We start from the raw sequence: 20,519 nt of genomic DNA, 5'->3' as shown, positions 1-20,519 counted from the left end.
CTACAGAAGCTGGACACAGTTGGACCCAGCTCTCCCCCACACCGGCCATGGTCCATCCTTTGAGATAGTGCCGTGGTGGTGGATAGGGCCCACAAGCCCTGACATTAGGCATCTCTTATTTTTTCTCAGTATTCTCAACATTCCCTGTCTCTCACACACTCACTCCCTTCAAAAAAGTCCCTCTCCTGCTTCTGCCTTCACCCCTCACAGCCTCTTCACCCACAGGAGGTCAGGCAGGAACAAGGCAGTGCCAAGGCAGGACAGCCACAGCTTAGCTTCCCCTCTCCAAATAGGGACTGAATCTCTACATCACATTGCTCCACTCACCCTGGAGGTGGGAAGAACAAGAGTTACCCCAGCTCCACAGTATGGGGTCACTGAACTCTGCCTTGGGAGGGATTTTCCTGACAGGATGTGGCATATGTCTGCCTGGAGTAGGATAACCAGAGACAACATGACTCCAGAGGGATAAAATTCCACGTTTCATTTATTTGAGGTGCTATGTCACCTCCCAGGCACTGAGCTACAGGGCACCTCTGTGCTACATGAGACATCGACTGGGTCTACGACGACACAGCACTCACTGCTACACACACGGCACGGATACGCCGTGGCACAGATGGGGCCGGACAGGGCAGTGAGGCCAGCGCTAATCCTGCCACCGCTGCTCCCTCCACACTGCTGACGATGGCCATCCCACCAGGCAGGAGTTTGCCCTGGGCTTCATTGCCACAGCGCTGCAGGAGCTGGAAGTTCCCAAAACCGCAGCTGCTTTGGTGCCTGGCATTCTGGGACAGAGGTTTCCTGGTGCCAGGTCACCTTGGGTGAACACATGGGTGCTCACACACTCTGTCCCCGTCTTCAGGCACTTGGTGCTTGGCCAGGGCTGGTCCCCGGGGTCCTACTCAGGGCACATCACGCAGGCACAGAGCCTCGACAGCACCACTGGGACCCTGGGCCACACCACCGATGACGAAGAGCAGGTTGGGTGCCGGACAGCTGGAGCAGGAGCAGCGGCCAGTGGGCATGGAGGGCAGTGGCTCCCACTTTTTCTGCGAGAGGCTGAACCCTTCCACTGAGTCCAATGGGCAGGACTGGTTCCCTGTGGAAGACAGAACATCATCAGCCCTCGTGCAGCTCCCTGCTCCTCACCCCAGGCTCTGCCTTTCCCCCTCCACATCCCTTTGATGCCTCAACAGGAGTCCTAAGCTGCACAGGCTTTGAGATCCCAGAGGCAATTAGTGGAGGCACATGAGGATTAGTGGAGTCCCCATAGGGATAGCTGCTGGCACTAATGCCACACCTGCTAGCTCTGCCCCCTCAGCCATTCCTCACCCTCCCCACCTCCCCGTGCCAGCACTCTGCAGGGACAAGGGAGGGCAGCTCCAGCTGCGGCAGGACTCAGGAGCAATGCCACACTGCAGGGATGCAGCCAGCACCATTCCCTATTCCCACAACGACCTTGGGAGTCTGGAAGCCCTCACTGCAGGACTGGGGTGCTGTGGCGCTGTGGCTGGCACCAGGCTCCCCAGGCAACCCTTCCTGCTGTATCCCCTCTGCTGAGTGGCAGCACTAACCTTTCCCCAGCTCCCTTGGGAGAGGAATGCTGCAACCCTGCACAGCGGAGCTGAGCCACCACGGGCTGCGTGAGCCCAGCATGCTGCACAAGAGCTGGGAAAAGTCTGACTGGGGGGCGAAAGGGGCAGGGGCACAGTGAGTCAGGCAGTGGGACAAAGCAGTAGGGTCTCCCCAGAACTTGTGAGGGCATAGAGAGATGTTGCTGCAGACAGTGTTGCAGTAACCCCCTGGCTTAGTACAGCCAACCTCCCTACTGCCATGCAGCTCACTGATGTGCCACAAAGAACCGGGATGGGAACACGGCCCCACGCCTACCCCCAGCATTACCAAGGCCACCCACGGCCACCACTCTTCCTCCCAGGCATCCAGCCACAAAGTCAGCTCTCTTCTCTTTCATACGGATGGTGCGGCTTGGCTTTCTCCACACACCTGGGTACGAGAGGGAGTAAGCATTGTCTGCTGGGGTTTTCCCCCTATACACCAAGGCTAGGACACCCACAGGTTAATTACTCCATGGGACCAGGGATCACAGGGCAGGATTCACCATGGATGCAAGGGGCTGATGTTCAGAGCCCAGATAATCATATCCCTCAGGCACAGACACACCTTACCAACCCACACAAGATGCTCCCACCTCACCCAGAAACACGGAGCTCACCCTGCGCAGGATCAAACATCTCCACGGTGTTGACAAAATGCGGACGGGAATAGAAGTTGTGGGGTCCTGGCTGCTGCAGCCCTCCCAGGCTGAAGACAACCCCATCAACCATGGCGCAGGCGGCGAAGGCGCGGCGGCTGGGCACGCTGGGGTAGCGTGTCCAGCTCCTTGTCTCCAGGTCAAAGGCCTCGAAGGCGGTGACAGGTAGCTTGCCTTGCCGGCCTCCTATGCACAGAGGACACATAGCTGCCAGTGCCCCAAGCTGGCACTATTAGTGTGCCCAGCAAGCAGGATGGGGCCCACTGGCTGCAGTGTTGGGCAGCATGAAGCCACCCTGGGGTGCACCAGGTCATTCTCTGGCCTGGGAATGGAGGAAGGAGAGGGTAAAGGCACAAGGGATGCTGGGTTTGCCCCAGTAGCACCTACCCAGGACGAAGATCTTGTTTCCCTGCAGGAAGGCAGAGGCTCCATAGCACGGGGTGGGCATGGAGGGTAGGGGCTGCCAGTGATCCTTTGCCGGCTCATAGACACGGACCAGTGCCTGGGGAGAGGTGTCTGCACCCATTCCCCCCAGTGCATAGACAGCCCCATCTGGAAAAGAGGCAGCAGTGAGGCAGCGGGATCTGTGGGCAGCACTGAACGGCTGGGAGTCCCCCCATGCCCTCCAGGGCAGGCAGCACGAGTACTGCCAAGCCCCACAGCCAGACACTGCTCCAAGGTAGCCGGGGGACAATGAGTACAGCCAGGCCTGAGACCAGCAATGCCCTGACCGCACTGGGACCCTCTTGCCCCCCTCTCCATCCCATCCATCAGGCACAGAGAAGAGCACAAGGCCATCCTCTCTAATTATTCTCGGCAGTATCATCTCCCTGGAGACACCATGGCAACACAGCCATACTGCCAAATCCTGCTCTTGTTTCCAGAGCGGCCGGTACCCTTGCCCATTCCCATCACTGGCCTGACATCTCTGCCCTGCCCACCACACTGCAGCCTGGTCCATGCCACAGCATCTCTGTCCAGGGAGCAGATATGGGCACCACATACAGGGACCAACCCTGGCTCCTGGCACGCTGCATTGTGCCAAGACTCCAAGGATGCTCAGCAAACTTTAGGCAAGAGTCACAACATGCTACTATCCCTCACCTCTCTGCACAGCTGAGATGCCCATGGAGGGCTGAGCCAATGCCGCCTTCTTCTCCCACTTGCCCTCATCCACGTGGTAGACCTCAACGGAGGCGAGGGGGCTCTGTGCCGCATCCACACCGCCCACCACCAAGATCTGCTTGCCCAGGGCGAGAGCGGCAGCGCCGGCCCGTGGCGTGGGCAGCGGTGGGAGCGTGGTCCAGCGCTGGGCTGGGAGGTCGAGTACCTCAGCAGTTCCCAGGGCTCGCCCGCCGCTCCCGCAGCCGCCCAGCACGAAGAGCTGCCCGTCGCGGTGCGCGGCGCTGCAGTACACGCGCCGCGTGGGCATGACGGGGAAGGTGGCCCACGCGAAGGCGCCCGCGCCCGCCGCCATGGGCCAGCTCAGCCGCCCCGGGGGTCCCCGGGCTTTGGCCCTGCCGTGCCGCCCATCCGGCCCGGCTCGGCACTGGTCCGGCCCACGGCCTCCTGCAGAGAGAGCATCCGAGTCAGAACCTAAGCACCCATCGCTCCCCCGGTCCCAGCCAGCCATCTCCCCTTGGCGGTTCGACAGCCCCTGCTCCGCAGGGCTCCGCGCTGCGCCCCGGGGCTGCCTGCCCGCCCCCCCACCCCGGCTCCCTGTCCATCCCTCCGGGCTCCCACTCCCTGGGGCTCTCTGCCCGCACGTACCAGTGCTCTTGCTTCCCGAGGTTCCCGCACCCCGGGCTCTCACTACCCGGTGTTGCTGGCACACAGCCCGCACTCACTGGGACTCTGGCGCGCCCGCGGCTCTCTACCCACATCCCCCAGGTCCCTACCCGGCAGAGGGTCCCCGTCCACAATCCAGACCCCGCCAGGTTCCTGCTCTCGGAGCACCGTCCTCACCCCCGGCGCTGCCCGCACTCCCGCCCGCAGCCCGCAACCCGCGGAGCTCCGACGCACTGCCCCGCAGCCCGCACCCACAGGGCTCCCGCCCACGGCTTGCAGACACCGGCGTTCCCCGGGCTCCCACTGCAATGCCCGCGCCCCCGGCGCTCCTCGGACTCCCGCCCGCAACCCCGGACGGCCGCTCCGCCGTGCCCGGATAGCCCGCTCCGCGCTGCCCCGCAGCCGGGAGCGGGACGGGAAGGGACCGGGACCAGTACCGCGCTCACCTTTCCGCCCGCTCCGCCGCTCCGCGCGTCCGCCCGCCCCGGGCCCGCCCGCTGCCGGTGGGGGCGGTGCCGCGTCCGCCCCGGCCCCCCTGCCGTGCCTCGCTACCCTCCGCCCGGCCCTCCCGGTGCCACTGGCTCGCCGTGCCCCTGCCGCGTTCACCTTGCTGGGAAGGAACCATCGCAGGGAGAGTGGCTGGAGAGACCCTGGCTCTGCCCTCCCTTGCTGCACGCTGCCGGTGCCAGAGGCACACAGTGCCGGGCTGAAGGAGTCGGGAACCCACCGTCCTAACCTAGAGAGGACCCCTGTCCTGTCACCACTGCAGGGACAGAACATGAGCTCAGACCTATTCTGAGCATGACCTTGCTGGGGTCTCTCAACAGCATCAGGAAAGGTGCACATGGGTCTCAAAACCTCCACCAACACTTTTGTCCCCACTTGGCTGAGCCAGGCAAATGAACACGCTGGGAAAGGCACTTCCCACCCACCAGCATAGGCAGAGCCAAGGGCAGGCAGGAAACTCACACAGAAATGAGCTAAAAAGGTTTGCTTTAAAAACAGACAGAAGTGACAAGGCATCCGCCGAGAACACCACACCACAAATGCCACCTGGGGATGTAGCTGATAACACTGCACTCATCCTGGCACCTGCTCTGCACCAGCCATCACTGCAGGAGCAGGAAGGGAGGTGTGAACTCTGCGAGGCTGCCTGCATCACAGTATGGTGAAAGGGACCTTCCTGGTGACTGCAGGGGGATGGTGAGCCCCAGCCCTCATGCAGAAGTGGGCACCACAGGTAACACTGCCAAAGGATGGAAAACTATTTCCTCCAAGAATCCCATCACACAACCTCCCAGGACACTTGTGTTTGCTCATGGAAGCTCCTGATAGGACTGAACGCCCACATTGCACATTGGAGATGTAAAACTTGAAGCAGGAGCCTGCCTGGGACTTTGCCTGCATGCAGCAGGAAGCAGGTGGTGTCCCAGTCTGGAGCCATTCAGTGCCATGAGGTGATATCACTGTCCATCCCACTGCTGGCTTGGGGTGTCCTTCTCCATGCAGGCCAGGTAGCGGTCATAGTTCTCCTCACACCTCCTCACACAGCGCAGGAAATAGTCCTCATCAGCAATGGCCTCCAGCAGATTGGTTTGCACCAGGCAAACGTTGTACAGCTCCGAGGTGGGCACGCTCCTGGGACTGCTGCTGCCCTGTTCTGAGAATACCTGCAGGGAAAGCAGAGCCTGGCAGCAGTGCACATGCCCCACGATGCACTCTCCCCTCCTCTTGGCCAGGCGCCTCCATGTTGGCTGTGTGTCAGGGGCAGAGGCAGGGTGATCCTATCTCCACTGCAATAGCAGAAGGTGAAGTTTTTTGAGACTTCCCCCTCTCCCAGAAAGGGCCTTTGACTCTGAACCAGCATGTCACACGTGCCTGATGCTCTCTTAAGGAAACAGGCCACATCATGCAGCTGGAAGAAAAGGGCTCTATGGAGCAGCTGACTCCAGGCAAACCTCTGCCAATAGCTCTTCCTTTAGCTGCCACAGGACAGAACAGGGACTTCACCTTCTGATCTTCACCATGGCCTGTTTAAAGCCACCTGGCAATCTGTTTCACTCCTAGTGTTGCTCTGTCACCATCACTGACATGGGGACAGCCCTGCAGAGCTGGTGACGCAAGCAGGGTTCCACCTACTGATCCTGGCTGCAGGACGGCAAGGTCCCAGTAGTGATGATGAGCCCTGCTGGGAAGATGCTTGGCTGCTGCCCAGGCTCCCACGAGGTCTACTGCTACCATAACTGGATCCTACTTGTGTGATCCAGCGTAGGAGCAGCCCCAGGGCTTGGCTGCATGGCTGCCATGAGATTAGCAAAGCAGCCTGACTGACCAGATGCACAGGTACCAATGCCAAAGGAGGAACTCCTTGATCAGCCAAATAGCCTGAGGCTGAAATGCAGCAAGCGGAGCGGCAGGAGCCACGTTCCAGCTGCTGCAGATCTGCATGCAGCAACCATTGCAGAGGCTCCCCTCAACGAGGCACAGCACAGACCAAAGCCTATTCCTGACAGGTTTGTCCAGGCAGTAACAATTTCTGCCACCAGCTACAAAGTGGCTGTAAACTGAGAGAGCTTGTATGGAAGGGAACATCCAATGAGCATCCCACTCCTTGCAGTTCCAGGCTGCCTGGCAAACACTGCAGACAATTCACTGGCTGCAGCATTTTCCCCCCTGCACTGTCTCCATATGGATGGAAACAGGCAGAGATTAAGGATCACCCGTGGACCTGCAGTTCTTGTTTGAGCACTGACAGGTGTCCAACAGCCAGGCACAGTTCTGTCTGCATAAACATTCTGTTTCCCAAGTGTGCTCCCCACAAACACTGCCCTTTCATTCAGACAGGCGACGGGGTTGGCAGCCCTGATATCACTGCTGCTGCCACCAGGCGTGGGGCTAACTCAGTGGGGAGCAGAGGCAGCCAGCACCTGCTGTGCATTTGCTGATGGATGATCTCACACCCCTCACCCATGCATTGCTGCACATTGTGCACTTGTGGCACAGGATGCTTAAACAGCAGGGCTGTGCCCTGACCCCCCTTTACAGCCTCATGCAAAGGGAACAAAACATGTCTGGCCTTGCCAGGGACACCCCTAGTGCAGGCTGCTGGTGCCAGAGGGGCCTTCAGCCACCTACCTGGGGGTGAACAATGGTGTCTCCATCGTCCAGCCGGATGTTGTCATCAATGAAGATGTGGTGAACGTCAGGATCATGGGGGTCTATCCACAAGGGCTTCCCACCCTTGGAAGAGAACTGATTTCTGGCCCACCTGAAACAATAAGTGAAGAAGGAAGAGTCAGGGGAGGGAGAAGTGACAGCTCCTGGGTAATGGCAGACGTATTGCTGGCCCAGGGCACGCTCTGAGTCAGTGAGGCAGGATGGAGAACGTCCTGTCCTGCTGCTCATGGCCTCATAGGAATGAGGCATTTTGCATCAAGGTGACAAATCAGGGGGTCTTTGGAGAAAAGAAGCAGGAGGTACACCAGGGGACCTCAGGAAAGGTGAGAAAGTCCCATCAGGCTGCCCAGAGGCAAAATGGGGAGCACTTAAGTAATAGAAACCCCAACAATATAAAGGTTTCAGAACTAGGAGCTATCTCAAAAACCAAGGGAATCACAGGAAAGAAGATAATGCCCAATCCACTTCCTCAATGCCCTCTTTCTCACCAGTCAAAGTGGTCTTGGAAGCCTCCAATTCCCTCAAAGGAGCTGAAGTAGTTGTAAAGCTTTCTTCTGTCTTCCCGGGTGGCCAGACGCTCTGCTCCCCGCGTTAGCACCACCTCTCGCTTGCTGCAGCGTATCTGGCCAGGGGTAAGGTCCACAGGGAGCTGCAGGACCACAGAAAATAGGGAAGGAAAAGTTTTCCAAAACAGACAGGTTGTTTCACGCACTGGCAGAGACACCAAGCAGCAGGGTGGAGACTCCCCACCAGCACAGTGTGGGAGGACGGTACTGGGAAGATGACAAGAGGAGGCATGGAATGCATCCAACAAAAATCATTCCCTCCCCAGGGATGGAAAGCAACAACTCCCTAGCTGCACACTGCCCCTTTTTCAATCTCTGCTACCTGAAAACACTCCAAGGAATAACTAAGGCATCTTCTAAAGCTCATTCCTAGCTCTCCTGCCCAGTGTGCTGCCAGTGAGAGGAGAGTGCAGCTGCAACTGGCTCTGGGTGAGGGAGCCCTGCTCTGTGCCAGCAGCCCCTCCTCGGTAGAAGGCATCCTCTGTCCAACACGGGATACCCCAAGAGAATCCTGTTCCATATAGGATCTGCACACACATGCTCCTCCACGGCTAACAGCTTCATTCAGAGAACTCGATGCTTTTAAAAGCAGTCTGGCCAAGCAGTTGCAGAGCAGTCTGGCGGGGAGGGGGCGTGCTCCGTGGAACCATCCGGCTTCCCCTCCCCATCACGACGGACCCTCAGGATGCCACTCACCGCCACGTCCCGCAGGGCAGGGAACTGGGGGTGCTGCCCGTCCAGAGCGCTCCTGACGGCCTGCAGGGCGCGGGGCAGGTCGCTGCCGAAGGTCCTGAAGACAACAGCGAAGGCCCTGCCATCACGGTGCAGCGTGTCCAGGAGGCGGAAGAAGGAGGGCAGGATCAGGTGGTAGCGCTTGCCGGGCTCCCCTGGCACCGACAAGGCGTCCTGCGGCCGGCCCGGCCACTCCAGCAGCCGCAGGTGGCGGGCGTGGAGGTCGCGGAAGCGCCGGCCCGGGCCGGCCTCGGTGAAGGCGGGGTCCCGGCCGTGGCGGCTGTAATAGCTGAGGGCGCCGGGGCACGGGGGGCGCAGGGACGGGCAGTCGCTCACCCACTCCCACTCGCCTAGAAGAGAGGAACGTGCTCAGCCCCCGCACCGCTACACCGAGTCCCCCGTACCCCCCGCCCCGGCGCTCACCGGCAGCCCCGGCGCGGCCCCAGGTGACGGTGCTGAGAAAGGTGTTGAGCGCCGCTCGCGGGGCCTGCCCCGTCACCGTGTCCGCCACCACCACCGTGTTGTTGAGGTCCACGTGCAGAACCAGGCGCCGCCGTCGCCCGGCCCCGTCACTCATCGCCCCGACACCGACCCCGTTACCTGGTGACGGCGCCGCTTCCGCCGCGCCGCTTCCGCCGGCGGCGCCCCCTGCCGGCCCGCGCCGCCGTTGCCGTAGACACCGCGGGGACGGGGCGGGGCAGTACGCGGGGGCGTGACCGAATATGCTCCGTGACTGTGGGCGTGACCGCGGCCCGCGGAACGGGACCGGAAGCGGAAGCCTGCGACGCTTCCGGCGCCCCGCGGGCGGCCATGTTGGAGCGGCGGGTGCGGCGCAGCGGCGGGCGCGGGTCTGGCGGCAGCCGGTAGGTTGGGGCCAGCGGGCCCGAGCCCCACGCCTACTCCCGGGCGAGGGCGCTGCCGAGCCGCCCGCTGGGGCAGCCTCGGGGCGCTGGAGGCGGAGCCGCGGCGCTGAGGGCCCCGCCCCGGCCCCCGCCCCTCCGGTCCCGGGAGCCGGCGCGGGCCGAGCGCGGGTGCCGCACCCTCTGTCTGCACCAATCACCTCCCGTAGCCCTGCAGGGAGGGGCTGGCCCAGGCGGCCTGCCCACCCCGGGGTCCTTGCGGCCGGCGGGCCGAGCCTTGGGGAGGGTGCAGCGGGAGCGAGGGATGGGCCCTCGGGAAGGGGCATCGCCTGCGCCGAGGGGCGGGCCAAAAGGAATGGCTGGGCGAGGACCTGGCCGCCCCGTCGAGCCCTCCTTGGGACTGCAGACCAGCCTCCAGCTCTACAGGCTGCCCCATCCCGCGTATCGGCCCTGCCGGCAGCCGCTTCACCCTTCGGTGCACCCGGAGAGCCCTTTCCGTGCTCGGACAGCCGGGCCTCTAAACCCGAATTAGCATCACCCTACCGGTGCTGTGCATGCACCGTGCCGGGAGCGCTGTGTTCCCCTAGCCCCTGGGCCCCCAGCAGTGTGTCACATGAGGGAGCTGCTGTTGGGAGGACAGACTGTCCGGAGGTGCGTCTGCTCATGGCTGGCTTTCCTCCAGTACAGCTGCTACTGCACCAACCAGGACCAAGTGGATGGAAGTTGAAAAGTCCTGTTCCCATGAAATGTTATAGCCAGAACACCACTTTAGATGTCCCTGCTTCTGGGCTTACTGCAGCCTGAAGATGATCCATTTTGCAGCCCATTGAGCCCATGTTGTTACTTGTGCTTCTTCATTGATCTCTGCCTCACTACCAGATCGAAATTAACATTACACTCTCTGTGGCTTTCCTGTGCCTGGCGCTGCTTGGTCACTTTGGAGGTGGTGACTCCCTGCTGGCTGGTGACGCTGGCTGGGGCTCTGTGGGATCACTTCCCTGCCTGCGTCCCCTCCTTCGTGGGAGATCCCCCGCCTGCCTCTGAACAACTGCATTATCCTCCTCCAAATCCCTCTTTGGCCATGACGTCTGTAGAGCACTTGACTGAGATTAGTCTGTCATGTGGAGGTTCTTACTCCCCCACTGACCTGTGCTTTCCCTTCTGTGGCTGCTCTTGGCTTGTGTCTCTTCCCTGATTGTGCAGCTGGCGGCAGCATGGGCTCTGCTCCTGTGCTGTGGTGAGACCAGAGTTCTGGGGGGAACATGGGACACGAGTAGTTCCTTGTTCTGTCCGTTCAGGCTCTAACTTCTCCATCACAGCTTTCTTGCCTGTGCACTGCCCTCTCCAGAACTGTCTCTGACATCTCCTGCATTTCCCTGATCAGGGTTTTTAACTGAATCTTCATTATTATTTTGAGAGGTATCAATAAAGCTAAAGATTTTATGCCTTGATCTGCCATCCAGCTGTGGAGCTGTGAGGCCACCAGGATCAGAGTTCTCCCAGGTGCATCCTAAAATCCTGCCTGGACTGCCCTTCAAGTCCTCCCTGGGCTGCCCTTTAGAGCCTATTTTTTATTGAAAGCAATAATTGATGCTTTTATGCCGGGCAGGCAGCTGCGCAGTGCCCCGAGTGTGATCCCAGTGTTGTCCCTCAGGCCTTTGTACACTTGGCCCTGGTGATGTGTGTTTCCTTCATACCGCCCTGCTTGAATTTCCTGCTTCCTCCTCACTTGGCAGCAAGTGTCCTTGGATCAACACCAGTTTGCTGTGACAGCAAGTTGTGGACTGTTGTTCAAACAAGGGAACAGCAAGAAGCAGTGCTGCCGTGCCACAGCATTCAGCATCAATGAAGCACAACTGGAACAGCCTCCAGCCCGGCTGCCAGGTCTCCAGGAGGGAGCTGCAGCTTTGGCAAGGACTCAGAATCAATTTTTGAGCAGCATCAGTTGAGAAATTGAGGGTGGTGCTGGGATGTAGTTGAAGTGCTTAGGCATTTCTTGGTGTTGAGATGGCTCAATGGTGCTGCTCGCAGTGTGTGCACAGGGAAAGGGTTCAATAGTTCAATTTTTCCCAGGGAAAATGAAATCTGGTTATCCAAAGCTGGGGTGGGTCAAATTCAAACTGGAAATGAGCTGCAGATTTTGCTGGGTTAACCGTTGAAGTCTTCATCATGGGGTGGATTGGACGGGATTTCCTGAAGTCTTTGTTTAGGTTGGAGGATATTTTTGTGAGAGATATTTTAGTTTTATTTCAGAGATGAATGAGTGACAGGATTTTCTTGATGGTGCTTCTGTCTTGGCTTGAGCCCAGAATCTGACCGAATGTTTGCAACCAGCCACGCCTGGGCTTAATTGTTTCAGTTCCCAGTTTAGAAACTTGGGTAGTTTCAGTTGCTGTAAGCTAACTCTCTTCTTTCTCCTTTTGAGGTGTCAAGGGTTATTTTTCCAGTAATTTGGATCTTTTTGAAGCGCCTGCTTGCCTAATGCCATGAATATTGCGGTGAAAAATGAGGAAGAAAAAGCTGTCCATTCCTGGTCAAGAATTTCCTCTGCAGGACAGAAAGTGCTGGAGGAAGCCCTCCGAGTCTTCAACCCGATGTCCAAGGACCTTTCGGACACAGAGACCCAGCTGGTGGCTTTCATCCAAGGCCTGAAGGAGGAGGGCTACCAGCCCACGATTCTGAGGAGTAAGGATGTGTACGGGTATAACTCGTGCACAGCAGTCACACCGAGTCAGACTGAAGAAAACACACAGCACAGCTGTGCCAGCACCACTGAGCCCACTCAGAGTCCAGCCAGGAACTCAGTGGCAAAAGTGGCCTCTTTGCCCACCAGCATTCCAGTGAGCTCTTTGAAAGTCTCCAAAGGGGACTCCACAAATCTCCTCTTGAGGTCCTTGAAGCAGACAGGATCTGGCACATCCAAGGCAGCAGCAGTGGGCTTCCCTACAAGCATGTATCCTGACGTGTATCCAGCTATGAGACTGTCGGTGGTTTTGGAAGCCCTGGTGCCACTGAAAACGTCCTGTTTAGAGTCCAAGTACACACGAGGGCGTCTTGGGATCTCTCCCTCAGACCTTAAACTCCTCAAGACTTCAAGTCAACCAAGGCAGTTTTCTTCAGGCAAGAGGACTAAAATAACCGAAGGCAAGAGGTACAAGCATTCAGTTAAGAAAGCACCAGATTCTGCCACCTGTGCTTTAAAGCTTCTGAAGGGACCAAAGGGTGGAGTGCTGCAGGAGAGCAATGCCTGCAAGGCCTCCGGAGTTCTCAACGGGAGAGTCACAGGCAGCTCATCCCAGGACTGCACCACAGCACCACAGCCCAGGACCTTGAAAATCAAAGATAAGGAAGCTCTGTTGGGAAAAACAGAGTGGAAGGACAGCAGCACCTACCAGGAGAGCACTGGGCAGAAGAAGAGAAGAGCTACAGAGGCAAAAGAAGCACCACAGAGGAAAAAAGCAAATACCATTCCTGTCCGAAAGAAAACTCGACAGGCTCAGAGCACTTTGAACCTGCTGAAATTCCGGACCATCAAGGTGGGCAACTCTTCCTCTGATGATGAAGTGAGGAGGAGAGCACAGAAGATTCTTAGGGTCAACTTATCCCCTGTTATCCAAATTCAGCCTTTGTCCCATTCTCATAGTGTTCCCTGAGTTTCTTCACTTTGTCACTTTTTTTTGTAAGTAAGTAAATACAGGCCTGGCACCAGAGCACAGAGAGGTTTAGAAGTGACTCTGTGTCTCTGGTGCCAGTATGCTGACTAACCTGCAGACAGAGCAGCCCACTATCATGCTGTTCCTGCCTGTCCACCACTGCTGTGCAGAACTAGCTGCAGAAATCCAAACCCCGGTTTGGGAGTGAGGGACGGTGACTGGCCAGCATCAAGCTGAGCAAGCTGGAGAGCTCACTTCCCACCACACTCCCCTGAATGTGGCAGGCTGTGCTCTTGTGCAGGGGAGAACACAGGACTTTCTCATGACATTGATGCACTGTGATATTGCTCTTTTTCAAGCTGTGCATTTATTGGTTTTATTTTGATCAAATTTTATGACTTCATTATCTGTATATCTATATATCCATATATGTGCATATGGCCCAGGAACTGTGGGAAGATGCACTTCCTCCATCCCTTTGGGATTTGGTTTGATAGCTTTTGTTCCTTCTTCCCTTCAGCTGGTCTTCTGTTGAAAGGTGCCAGGATTCCTTTGTGTTTCAGTATTGTGACAGTCTGTCCTGGGCTTCCTTGAGCAGCTCAGGGGCAGCAGCGTTGTAGCCACTTGTTTGTCTCCAGAATGCCAAACAATTTGGACAATTGCCAGCTGGTAGTTTTAATCCTGTTTTCGGTATTACCTCTGCATAACAGTGGGGGAGTGTCACAGGACTGCAAGTCTGTCTGATGTTTTTAGGTGCCTCCTCCCTTTGTGGGTAGCAGAAGTTTTGAACTCATGGTAGGGATTTGCCTCCAAAGCAGTTTCCTCCTCAGCACCCAGCGTTACTCTGCTCTTCTATACCCCAGGTGCAGCTGTGGATCATGAACTGTGACTGTTAGAGCCAAAGGGCTAGAAATGTTACAATAATTTTGTAGTGTCCTGCCCACTGTGTAACTGCTTTGCTGTTGCTGGGTGTTCCAGGAGCAGATTCCAGGTGCTGGTGGAGAAGACTGTTGGTTTTGGCTGGATTTAAACCACAACAGAGATGCAGGCTGTGTTTGAATGTATTAGCTACATCCTGCCAGTCCCAGAGCTCAGTGGGATACTTGAGCCTGAGTAAAAGTAGAAAAGCAAAAAATTTGGGAGGATATATAGCAGCACTTAAACAGAGAGAGTTGCTTTCTGTGGTTTGTGGAGATGAAGCAGTAAAAGGAGAGATGGGCACCATGTTGTGGTGGGTGGCAGCCGTGCTGTGCCATCAGGGATGTTGTGAGGAGTGTGGCAGGTGTGAGAGCTCTGTGTGGAAGGAGTGCAGGCTCTGCCATCCCCAGGAGGCACTCCAGAACCACTGCCACCTCCCTGCACCAGGGGCATGCTGTCCAATGGGAACACAACAATGTGCTCCACATGGAGTTAGTCCTGCTGCTGTCACTTGGAAGGGACAGCCTAGTGGTCTGGGGAAAGGAAGAGTCATTGCTCTGGGCTCCATACAGCACTGCTGTATGCTCAGATCTCTGCAGTAGTAGTGTAATCCACTCATTCTCTCACCAGCTCAAAATACCAGTTGTCTGACCTAGTAATCTCTGTGAACATTGGCTGAAGGGATGAGCTCCCCAGGGAAGTCTCAGCTCCTTGCATTTAAGCCCCACCCTGCAAGCACCTGGTTGGATTTCAGTTGTTTATAAGAGGGGTCGGTGTCTGATCCCCAGTGCAGAAAGGAAGGCAGGGGTATGGAGAGAAGAGAGGAGGTTCGGGATGGGTTGAGAGGGCAGGTAAGTTGAGCATTCTGAGGTGCATCTGGGTTCTTTCACTCACACAGAAGAGGGTGGAAGTTCTCTTTCCACCCGTTCTAGTGGAAAGTGTCCCTAGTTGGAAAAAGATAATCTTTAAGGTCCCCTCCAATCCAAACCCTTCTGTGATTTTATGATTCAGGGCATGATTTCAAGCCGTGAACCCCACTCTTGGGCTCTGAGTTGCTGTCAGAGGGCATAACTTGCAGTGTTTGAGACTGACCGGTGAATGCCGCTGCTTGGCTGCCAAGGAAGAGGAAATATTTTCTTCTGCTTCTGTGTTTTAAAATGCCCTGGCAGAGAGTTCCCTGTCCTGACCTGGTGCTGGATGAACAGGGGCTCTCCATCACTGTCATTTGGCCAAAAATTGCTTTGTTCTTTTTGTTCCCACTCCTTCAGACCTTTCTTATTCCCACGCTCTCAAATGCCAGGTCTTGAAGTCCTGCACTGGTGTTTCTCTGTTGGGCTGTTTCCCGAGGAAGGCTCATGAACTTCTGCCTGTGGTATTGGTGTCAGGCTGCTCAGCAGCTTCCCCATTCCCAGACCCTTATAAGGGCACTGAGAGCTGTCTTTGGAGCCTCCTTTACAGCACAGACGTCCCAGCTGAGCGCCTGGCCTCCGCTGGGAAAAACAACGTGCCTCAACAAGGCTGAATCCAGGTCGAGGTCGCTTTTCCTCCAGCCTGAGTGGGAAGCTGAGTACCTGAGGCCAACTTACCAGGCCACATCCCTCATTGCTGTGTGTCTTCCCCTAGCTGTACTGCTGCCTGCCTCCCCACTCTTTTCCATCACCTCTTGTCTTTCACAGCTTGGGTCTCTGTCAGTCAAGGACTTGACTTGTGCTGTTGCTTAACAGGTCCAGCACAGCATCCAGCCTTAGTGCTGCCATGCCTTTCCCAGCATGAACTGAGTTCTGTGTATCCTTGGTGATGACAGTTTGCCCTTCCCAGGCCACCAGCAAAAGGTTTTCTGCTCCACAGGGAGAGACAAGCTTTGGAAAAGCCTGTGTGTCACTGAGGCTTCTGCCAGGGAAGTGAGCACTCCATAGCTGTGTGCTCAGGGACTTGCTCATCACCAGTTCCATCTCTGTCAGCTCTCCTGTGCATCTCTAACAGACCACAGGGCCCTGAGTGACAGGGCAGTGCTGGACCTCCATTCTCTGCCCTCCTGTTGTCTCTTCTTCCTCTTGCAGGTGCTTCGGGAACTTGACTGAAAGGATTGCAGGTTGTTATAGAGGAGTTTTACAGCCTCTTTGCCAGTGCCAGCAACTGCTGCCCATCAGCCAGTACTGGCAGAGGGGGTTCCTCAGTCTGGCACGGGTTGGCTCCACTATCCTGGAGCTCATGCCCAGGTGAAGATGTTCTTGATGTCCTGGGCATGTAATACTAGTGTGCATGAGGCTGCAGAGGGGCTTTGTGTGGATGCTGCTCTCTGCTGTTGAGGGAAGATGAAGGATTTGATCAAACCAGAGCTACCTAAGACCTGATCTAACCAGAGGTCTCTCCAGCAGGTCCCTTCCATCCTGTGTTATTCTGTGGCAGCTGAGTAACACTTCAGGGAACTGTGCAACAGTAACTGGCAGGGCCCATAGAAATGCATTGCCTAGAGCGCTGTGGTCTCTGCTGAGCATGTGGTATGCACCTTGTTCAGACCTGTTTCTGTATTAGTCACTTTGATTTCATCCAAGTGCCTAACCTGGTCTGTGTTGTTCTGGGCACTGTGACAGCCGAGAGCTTAGGAGACTCTCTTAGGGATGCTTTTAAAGCATGGATTTGTGCCACTGTCACTTTGAGAAACGATTCGGCTAGCGGTCAAAAGGCTGTTCTTCCAACTGATTTTTTTGGAAATAATTTCTCCTTTTATTCAGCTGCCAAGAAGCAGTTTGTGCTTCCCCTCCACCAGACAAAGTCCTTGAGCTTCCTGCATGCTTCAGATGTCCGTCAGCAAGGTCCATGGGGAGAGTAGCTTGTCCAGCAGGCAGCTGAAGCTGACATCAAAAACCACTGAAATCACAATGTTAATTGGTAGAAATGTTCTGAAGCTCATGTCCACTGTGATCAAATTTCACCATCTGCCACTGCTTATGGTTGTAGAAGTTTCTCCTCAGCTTCTTCCCTGCAAGCCATGTAGTGTGTTGCTGCTGCTGCTTCTAAACTATTTGCATTCCCTCTGAGCCGGCTGCTGTAGCAATCCTTGTACAAAATTTCTTAAACAGTTTTTTGCAAAATAAGAAGGGATTATTTTGTTACTCCTGCTTGGTAGCCCACCAGTGGTATTTCAGTATGTGGAGGAGATGTGCTCCCTGGAGTGCTCACCTCACTGGACAGCTCTCAGAGCAGTTCATACTAACTGATGGGATGGGGTTAGTGGGCTGAGATCCACCCCATTGCCTGGTGCTTCCTTGCATGGAGTTCAGCCAGTTGCCACCTAAGAACATGGCAGGGGGATCAGCAGCAGAACAGCACAGATGGGTGATGCTGTGCATGTGGCTCCATGGTCCTGCTCCACAGCTGCTTGTGTTTTGCACCCTGTCATCCAGGCCCCCCTGGTACACCAGAAGCATTCTCCACCTCAGCTCCAGCTGTAGCAAGAGGGGCTGGAAGGCTCTGGGTTTTGGAATGGAGCACAGAGTTTGTGCCCTTTTAATTGTGATTTGTGCTGTGTTCATGGCCAGAACTTGCCAGCATGTGGGGGGTTCAGTCACCCCAGCAGTTCTTTCCCTTTAGATTCAAGTTTCCTGCCCTGTCTAGGAGCTGGGCCTTTGGCCATGGCTCAAGGGATCCCTGGGTATGGAGAGCAGGTTTGTCTCTCAGCTCCAGCTGGGCAGTGTGACTCGAGCTGGGCAGCTTCCCAGGCAGGAAGGCAGTTTTCAGTGGGAGGATCCTTTTTTTTGGCCGTGGTTGGCAGGGTCAGTGCTGAGCTGTGGAGCACCGGCTGCTCAGCCAGGCTGGTTGGTTTGTGTGGAAGTTTCTTTTTCAGTCTTCAAAATGGCACTGGCCTCTGTTCCTGTGCTCAGATGGGGATGGCCTTACAGGAACTGAGGTGGCCCACGGGGAGGACAGCAGTTTTGGGATATCTGGCACCTTCCTGACGATGCTGCAGCCCTCAGCTTTGCCATCTGGGTGGGCTGGCATGACCTGTGGAGAGCACAGCAGGGCAGGATGCTCCTGAACCCTTGCATTCAGGACTCTCCTAGAGAGCAGCATGCCAGGGTTTCCCTCTCCTTGCATCCTGTTCTGCCTGGAGCTAGGTGCTGTTCAGAAGGTGCCAGGTGCCTTGGAGGAATCTGGTCCCTGAAGACATGGGAGGCCAGCCTTTGTCACCTGGTCATCCCTGAATGAAGCTTGTCTGTAGGTGTGACACTGCTGGAACTTGCAGGTTGGCCAGCAGCTGCCTTCAAAGCCGTGGTGCTGAGGCCAGACCCCTCCCTTTGCTTGGGAACACCAAGGAAGTCTGGTGAAAAAATGAGAAGCTGGGAGTAGGGAAAGCTAAAGATGCCAGCAGCACCTGAACAGCCTGCAGCTTCTGTGTCTGCTGCAAGAGATGTGCAAACAGAGGAGCCAAGGCTGTGGCATTCCGCAGCACTGTCTTCCCTCCATCCTTGCCCAGCCACAGAGCTTTCTCTGCCCTGCCTGGCAGCAGTACACGGACACTGGTGCTGCAGGTGAGCAGGAGACCTTTTGGAGCAGTTCCCCCCCAAACCCTTAATTGCCATCCTTCATAGGTCTTACAGTCTGGTGCTGCTCATGTGGCTTCTGAAATACCTTCCCCAGGGAGTCCCTTAAAGGCCTTATTATCGTCTGGGACTCTCTCCTTATTGTCTTAATTAGCCCCTTCCGGTCCTGTGTTCCTGTGGCTACAGGCAGCCCCTGCGAGTGTCTGGTGATTCCCACAGACACAGTCAGGTACATGGTGCTGTTTCAAGAGAAGGTGCTGCAAGGCTACCCCCAGAAATACCTCCCGGCCCTGCTGCGTTGCGCTGCACAGGGCTGGGCTGGGACAAAGCAACTATCGGTGTTTGTTCATGGCGGGGAAGGCACCATGTGATGCCCTCCCTCCTCCTGGGTGCAGCACTCCTGAGGAGTAGCATTTCCTGAGCAGAGGCACAGCAGCTGCTCTGAGTGACACAGGGGCTCTCTGGCTGGGCACTGTCCAGCCGCTTGTGCTACTCTCTACCAGCCAGCATCTCCATGAGAGCCATCTCCACACCACAGCATGACCAACCTGCTCCAGCTGAGACCATGCCATGGGCTCCGCTGTGGCATTCCCTGGTGTTTGGGCATCCCAAGCAACGGCTGGGGAGCAGCAACTGCAACCCGCAGAAGGGCGAGTAACAAACTTTGTATGATGATTTTACAAATGACCATCTTGTTCTTGAGTGAACTTTTTACTGTTTCATTTGTTTGTGTAGAATGTTTCTGAAGTTCTAATAATATTTAATGTTAATATGAAGCTGGGCTGTTCCACACTCAATGTTGTATATTTTGGAATGGCATTGCTTAGTGAAAAGACAGCGTTAATATTATTCCACTCTTTGTAAGGCAATGGGACAAAAAACAGACTGTCTTTTTTCTTAAATGAAGTGAACTTTTTGTTATGAAGTCCTAGCAGGTGTCCAGCCTTTCAGTAAAATGGTGCTCAAAACCACCCAATGTGTCCTGCTTTTTTTCTTTTGGCTATGACGGACTGCTCCTCCCTGGGCTCCTGCTCCCAGCCCTTGTCAGCTCCATGGAATGGTGTCTCTCTTTTGCCCAGCTGCTGCATGCTGCATGGGGCACGCTCAGCTGCAGGCCACATCCCCAGCTCTTCTCCCCAGTTCTCCCAGGGAAGTTTGGCATTACTCAAACTCCCATTAAGGAGTGGGAAATATCCCGGGTGTGTGTCACTGGTGCTGAACTGGGATAAATCCGCATTCCTGGTTAGTTCCTAGAAACATGCAGGGTGGCAGTGTGCTGGCAGGTGCTCTGCCAGCCCCAGCCTGCCTACCCACCCTCCAGCTTCTCTCTGAATCTGCCCACTCTGCAGCCGGGACCCTCTGGCTGGCTAATTCAACAGAAGCACCATTGTTCCACGGTTTGCGATCTGGATCCAGTTTGTGCCGCAGGGCTGTCAGTGCACTGACCCAGCACTAATGGTGGTGGGACCGTGGCCCTGGGCAGACAGCAGCTCCGGTGCCGTGCTGGAGCTCATTCCTCTAGAAGGGAAGTGGTTAAGTAATTCTCTGCTCGCTAAGGATGTTCGGGAAAGTGTTGGCTGCCTGCTGCGCGCACGGAAGTCGCTCCAAGCAGGGCTGGCCAGGCATGAGAGGCTGCCCCTGTAGCTCAGGGGCTCTGCCGAGGATGGGTGGGGAGGGCCTCTGCGCTGCTGCAAGAATGGTCTGTGAATCGCTGCTGAAAGGTGCTGGGGGAGCGAGGCTGTGGGTGCCCGAGGAAGCGGGGGATGCTCGGCAGCATTGAAGCGCTGGTGATAGGGGGCAGAGCTGCTGGCAGATCTCCGGCCAGTGGAGCTGCCCCCGGACACGCCATGTCCCCAGCCAGACCCGGCCACCCCCACGCTTTCAGCTCTGGGGCAGACAAGGGGATTGCAGCATGGGAAGTCAGAGCAGCTTTCAGGGAGGTGCCCGGACATGGGCTGGGATACCTCTCTCGTCCCTGGCATCCCGCTGAGGATCCCTCCCACATC

General features: G+C 56.5%; 3 protein-coding genes across 5 annotated transcripts; 1 reads left to right on the top strand and 2 right to left on the bottom strand.

Annotated features, from left to right (window-relative positions):
* Positions 1-469: 469 nt before the first annotated feature.
* On the bottom strand, positions 470-5,524 carry KLHDC8B (kelch domain containing 8B). 2 transcript variants are annotated; one of them, XM_042779714.1, is made up of 6 exons: positions 4,670-5,524; positions 3,380-3,844; positions 2,663-2,827; positions 2,237-2,461; positions 1,906-2,007; positions 470-1,102 (listed from the first exon to the last, which is right to left on the bottom strand). In XM_042779714.1, the coding sequence occupies exons 1-6, from the start codon at positions 4,686-4,688 to the stop codon at positions 906-908; spliced, it is 1,173 nt and encodes a 390-aa protein (XP_042635648.1). In that variant the 5' UTR covers positions 4,689-5,524; the 3' UTR covers positions 470-905. The 2 variants fall into 2 exon arrangements, with proteins under 2 accessions (XP_042635648.1, XP_032927249.1); XM_033071358.2 differs by lacking the exon at positions 4,670-5,524 and having other exon boundaries at positions 3,380-3,923.
* Positions 5,040-9,170, bottom strand: LOC117002352. 2 transcript variants are annotated; one of them, XM_033071365.1, is made up of 5 exons: positions 8,962-9,170; positions 8,503-8,888; positions 7,729-7,889; positions 7,199-7,331; positions 5,040-5,733 (listed from the first exon to the last, which is right to left on the bottom strand). In XM_033071365.1, exons 1-5 carry the CDS (start codon positions 9,113-9,115, stop codon positions 5,527-5,529), a joined length of 1,041 nt encoding a protein of 346 aa, XP_032927256.1. In that variant the 5' UTR covers positions 9,116-9,170; the 3' UTR covers positions 5,040-5,526. The 2 variants fall into 2 exon arrangements, with proteins under 2 accessions (XP_032927256.1, XP_032927257.1); XM_033071366.1 differs by lacking the exon at positions 5,040-5,733 and adding an exon at positions 5,741-5,856.
* A 187-nt stretch (positions 9,171-9,357) lies between these two features.
* Positions 9,358-19,484, top strand: CCDC71 (coiled-coil domain containing 71). Its single transcript, XM_033071359.1, has 2 exons — positions 9,358-9,401; positions 11,824-19,484. The coding sequence occupies exon 2, from the start codon at positions 11,885-11,887 to the stop codon at positions 13,049-13,051; it is 1,167 nt and encodes a 388-aa protein (XP_032927250.1). The 5' UTR covers positions 9,358-9,401; positions 11,824-11,884; the 3' UTR covers positions 13,052-19,484.
* Positions 19,485-20,519: the final 1,035 nt, after the last annotated feature.

This window comes from Catharus ustulatus, chromosome 13 (assembly GCF_009819885.2).
Source record: "Catharus ustulatus isolate bCatUst1 chromosome 13, bCatUst1.pri.v2, whole genome shotgun sequence".
In the NCBI taxonomy this organism is placed as follows: domain Eukaryota; kingdom Metazoa; phylum Chordata; class Aves; order Passeriformes; family Turdidae; genus Catharus; species Catharus ustulatus.
Note: the sequence above shows the minus strand (reverse complement) of the source record. Positions and strands in the feature narration are given on the sequence as shown.

Excerpts from the sequence above, each read along its gene's own strand:
- LOC117002352 (XM_033071365.1), bottom strand. The coding sequence starts at position 9,115 with ATGAGTGACGGGGCCGGGCGACGGCGGCGCCTGGTTCTGCACGTGGAC. Across the intron at positions 7,890-8,502 it reads CTGCCCTGCGGGACGTGGCG|CTCCCTGTGGACCTTACCCC; the intron begins GTGAGTGGCATC and ends GTGGTCCTGCAG. Across the intron at positions 7,332-7,728 it reads TTCCAAGACCACTTTGACTG|GTGGGCCAGAAATCAGTTCT; the intron begins GTGAGAAAGAGG and ends TTATTGTTTCAG.
- CCDC71 (XM_033071359.1), top strand. The coding sequence starts at position 11,885 with ATGAATATTGCGGTGAAAAATGAGGAAGAAAAAGCTGTCCATTCCTGG.
- KLHDC8B (XM_033071358.2), bottom strand. The coding sequence starts at position 3,908 with ATGGCTGGCTGGGACCGGGGGAGCGATGGGTGCTTAGGTTCTGACTCG. Across the intron at positions 2,828-3,379 it reads CATCTCAGCTGTGCAGAGAG|ATGGGGCTGTCTATGCACTG; the intron begins GTGAGGGATAGT and ends CCTCTTTTCCAG. Across the intron at positions 1,103-1,905 it reads GGTGGCCGTGGGTGGCCTTG|GGAACCAGTCCTGCCCATTG; the intron begins GTAATGCTGGGG and ends TGTCTTCCACAG.